General features: G+C 43.6%; 1 protein-coding gene across 1 annotated transcript; it reads right to left on the bottom strand.

The window, feature by feature from the left end:
* Nucleotides 1-3,623: 3,623 nt before the first annotated feature.
* Tal2 (TAL bHLH transcription factor 2) lies at nucleotides 3,624-3,950 on the bottom strand. Its single transcript, XM_038346915.1, has one exon. It carries the CDS (start codon nucleotides 3,948-3,950, stop codon nucleotides 3,624-3,626), a length of 327 nt encoding a protein of 108 aa, XP_038202843.1.
* Nucleotides 3,951-4,674: the final 724 nt, after the last annotated feature.

Genomic DNA, 4,674 nt, shown 5'->3' with positions numbered 1-4,674 from the left:
AAGGAAAAAGAAAAACCAGCCTGTGTAACTTTATTTTAATGCCTTCTCTCTCCCACTCCCCGCCCCATATCCGCAGGGGAAGCCAACTGTAATTCTGGGCATGGATAGTCTTAGGATCTTTTTCACATTTTAGAAGTAGGGGCCAGTTATAGGACTTTGGTGAAGATTAAACACCAGAGTCTATCCCTGTACTCAAGTGGATTTTTGTTTTTCAGAAAGAACAGGATATATACAGGTGTCCATAATACACAGCAAAGGAAAAGAGGGTTGTAAGTCAGGTAAGGGAGATAAAATTGTCCTAAAAATAAAAGGACAATTATTTTTTTAAATAATTTATTTGTAATAAGTTAACAGTTAAATAGCAAATTATGATCAATGGTTAAGAAATGACACAACACATCAACAGATAAAATCTTTGGTTGACACAGCTACTCACATTCTATAGGGAGTGGTAATGTCATATCACAAGAGAGGCATATGAAGATGACTAAATGCTTTGAGGAAAGGTTAACATAACAATAAGGCTCTTGCTCATTTTCAGTTCCAAGTACATGGTGACCGATCAGCGCCTTGGATGGGTTAGAGAGAAGGTCAGGAGACAGGCGTCTGTGTCTGTCAACCGTCGAGACAAATCTGTTTTCTTTGCTGTGCAACGGAGTAACATAGTCTATATAAAACAAGGTTCTGCTTAAATGTGGTTTCTAAACATTTCCATTACTGTCCAAAGCAGACCAAATACTCACAGAGAAGTGTAGTTCTGTTCAAATGGCCCATAAACAGATGTAGCATCTGGTAGACAATAATGCATTTGAACTGTGAAGTCTTTTTTAATATTTATTTATTTATTTATTATGTATACAATATTTTGTCTGTGTGTATGCCTCCAGGCCAGAAGAGGGCACCAGACCCCATTACAGATGATTGTGAGCCACCATGTGGTTACTGGGAATTGAACTCAGGACCTTTGGAAGAGCAGGCAATGCTCTTAACCTCTGAGCCATCTCTCCAGCCCTGAACTGTGAAGACTTATTACTAGGTTCATCAAAGAAAACCATAGAGGGAGTTTTGAATTAACTTCCGGTCTCACACATATCATAACTAGGTTTGGGACCACATGTGATTAGAGTTGTTTTTTTTATTTGTTTGTTGTTTGTTTTGGTTTTGTTTTGTTTTGTTTTTTTTTTTTTTTTTTTTTTTTTTGGTTTTTCGAGACAGGGTTTCTCTGCAGCTCTTTTAGAGCCTGTCCTGGACCTAGCTCTTGTAGACCAGGCTAGCCTCGAACTCACAGAGATCCACCTGCCTTTGCCTCCCGAGTGCTGGGATTAAAGGCGTGCGCCACCACCGCCCGGCTTGGTTTTATTTTTTGACAGTTGTCTTAATTTAATTCAACTTGGTACAGAAAATTAAAGCTGAATAAATACATCCATATCATAACATTGTAAAGGTTTATTCGCTTACAAATGGATTTCCTCTAGGGTTTCTTTAAATAAGTGTCCCCCTTGTTTACTGTACTGATGATGCAACCTCCTCACATCATTTTGGGGTCCTTGGAGCATTTCAGTGGGAGGTCCCCTCTGAGCACAGAAAAAAGCTCCAGCAATCAGGAAAGTGAGTGTGGTCTGTGTAGAGCAAAAAAATTGCATCTAGGGACCGAGGGCCTCTGTACTTTCTTCATGTTCAAAGAATCTAAATAAAAACAAAGTCCCTGGGGCTGGAGAGGTGGCTCAGAGATTAAAAGCACTGGCTGCTCTTTTAGAGGTCCTGAGTTCAATTCCCAGCAACCACACAGTGGCTCACAATTATCTGTAATGAGATCTGGTGCCCTCTTCTGGCATGCAGGTAGAGCACTGTATACATAATACATTTTTTTTAAAAATCCTTTAAAAAAATGTCACTGTCAAATGTACTTTATTTAATGCCAGATGAGAGGGCAGTGGAACTTAACTGACAACTACCATTAAAACTTAGAAATGTCCCACTGCCTGATGAACTGGGAACAAGCTTGAACCTCCCACAGCTGGTGCGAATGGTATACACTCTAGGGTGGAAGGAAGGACTCCAGCGTCCTCTGTGGTTCCCTGTCTCTATACTGTTTCTGTGGAGAAATGAACCAAGTGAGGATAAACAAAGGGCTTTGAGGGAAACCCATTGTGCTACAAGTCCATTGGCTAAATCGACCTTAATGATGTGGTTACCTATGAATAAAATACATTCCAGAGGGACATTTAAATTCTACATTGTGTAGACACTGTAAATTCTTAACCACAATCCATAGATGTCCCACCTATGATTGGGCGATCATAAAGCCAAAAGAACTCTGGGGAGATAAAATGTCCCAGAGATAGACATCTGCATTTGACGGCTCAGCTGCTGGATTCATCTTTGAATCCAAGTTCCATGAGGACCAGAATGGTGTGGAGTGAGGACTGGAGCATCCTCACTATTCCACTGGTTTGCTGGATGCTACCCTGCCCCAGCTTAAGATCCAGCCAGTGCTCCCTGGCCTTCAATGCATTAGTTCATTAGCATCTGGTCCCTTATTTCTATTGTCTGCTCACAGCAAAATGCGAAATGCCACTATTTGGGTTTTTCTTAATTATTGACTTGTGCGGGACTTAAGTCAGCAGGAATTTAGGCTGCATTTAAAGTTTTAGTACCCAATGTGTCAAACTAAGGGGTTTGCTTCCTCATTTCAGCTATTTTTTTTTTTTAATAAGAAAACTATGAAGTCTAGCTCCTAAATTACCAGGGTTTTTCCTCGAATGAATGGAATCCACTATTTGGTTTCAGAGGCTCAGCTTCGAAGTCAACATTACAAATCTGTGTTTTGTCCCTCCCCTGACCCCCTCCTCTTTTTTTTTTTTTTTTTTTTTTTGTTGTTGTTGTTTTGAGACAGGGTTTCTCTGCAGCTTTAGAGCCTGTCCTGGAGCTAGCTCTTGTAGACCAGGCTGGTCTCGAACTCACAGAGATCCGCCTGCCTCTGCCTCCTGAGTGCTGGGATTAAAGGCGTGCGCCACCACTGCCCGGCTGACCCCCTCCTCTTTTGAGGCTGGATCTCGTGTATTCCAGGTTGACCTCAAACTTACTATGCAGCCAAGTAGGTTGTGATGACTCTGTAGAGGTCGAAGGACATGGAGCCTTTCCACCCACAGTATCCTCACGGCTCTGCTCCAAAGGGACATCCCTCCAGAGACGACCCATGCCTCCTCTGGTGTTGGTTTTTCACAGTGACTACCTTTTCATTCATCAGTCTTAAGACTTCTTGTCTCTACCCTCAATCAGACACATCTCCTTTTTCAAAGCAAACTTTTAAATATATTCAAAGAGCAACAAGCATCATTCATTCCTCTGAGATCCAGTGTAAGGAAATCCTCATTACTGAAGTCATGAGCGAGGCGGCAGTTTGTTCTGCTGTTTTGCAATCGTCTCGTGCAGACTTACAGATCAAGTCCTTCTGCCTGAAGTCCTGGGGTAAAGAGGCTAGAGCAACATTCCTCAAGTCCCCTTGCGGCTCTCAGCTTCTGTCCCCATCAGTTCCTGCGTCACACCTCTCCACAGCACACATACAACCACAGAACTCTTCAACTAGTACTGCCCCCGGGGGCCTGACAGCCACAGCCACCCTAGGGAGCCTCACAGCTGGGGCCAGGGGAGGAAACTCCATAGTCATTGAGTAGAAGTCTTTCATCCAAGGCTGGCAGGTGGGGCTCTTGGGGAAAGAGCCCCAGAATGTTTCCCTGAGCAGCTAGTCCTGTTTGCTCTAGGCTTTGCTCTCCCAGGACCTTGACCAAGAAGTTGATATACCGCATTGCCAAGCGAAGCGTTTCATTTTTGCTCAGCTTCTTGTCTGGAGGGTGAGTGGGGATGAGTTTCCTCAGCTTGGCGAAGGCGCTGTTGACACTCTGCTGCCTCCACCGCTCCCTGGTGTTTGTGAAGATCTTTCTGGTCATGTCCAGGTTCCTGAGATGAGAGAGAAAAGGGACTTTGGTGGCCAAGACCTACAATCACATGTTCTGCCAAGAGCCTGCAATGCTCGATCTTCTGAAATCTGGCTTTTTTTTTTTTTTTTTTGGTTTTTCGAGACAGGGTTTCCCTGTAGTTTCTAGAGCCTGTCCTGGAACTAGCTCTTGTAGACCAGGCTGGCCTCGAACTCAGAGATCCGCCTGCCTCTGCCTCCCGAGTGCTGGGATTAAAGGCGTGCGCCACCACCGCCCGGCTGAAATCTGGCTTTAAGAAATCCATTTTGAGTGTTTTAGGAATGTTTTGATTAAGAAAAAAAAAAAAAAGATGGCAGAAGAAAGGGCAAAAGAAGAACACCGTAGCCTTTTCTTCCCGACTGTATAGAAGTCACATTACAAAACTGCCTTTAATCCCTCCCCTGCCCCCCTCTTTTGAGGCTGGATCTCATGTATTCCAGGTTGGCTTTAAACTTACTATGCAGCCAATGATGACCTTGAACTTCTGCTCCTCTTACCTTTACCTACTGAATGCTAGGGTTATAGTCATATGTCACCATTGTTTAGTTTCTGCATGCTGGGGATTGAACCCAGGGCCCCATGCTGGCCATGCAGTATTGACTATTGATTATTCACCAACCCCACTACTTCTTTATAACCTATCCCTCCCAGTTGACCCAAATCACCTACAGTATGGAATTGAGCACACACGTGAATA

This window comes from Arvicola amphibius, chromosome 11, assembly GCF_903992535.2.
Source record: "Arvicola amphibius chromosome 11, mArvAmp1.2, whole genome shotgun sequence".
Classification (NCBI taxonomy): Eukaryota; Metazoa; Chordata; class Mammalia; order Rodentia; family Cricetidae; genus Arvicola; species Arvicola amphibius.
The sequence above is the reverse complement of the archived record's forward strand: the minus strand, read 5'-3'. Positions and strand labels throughout refer to the sequence as shown.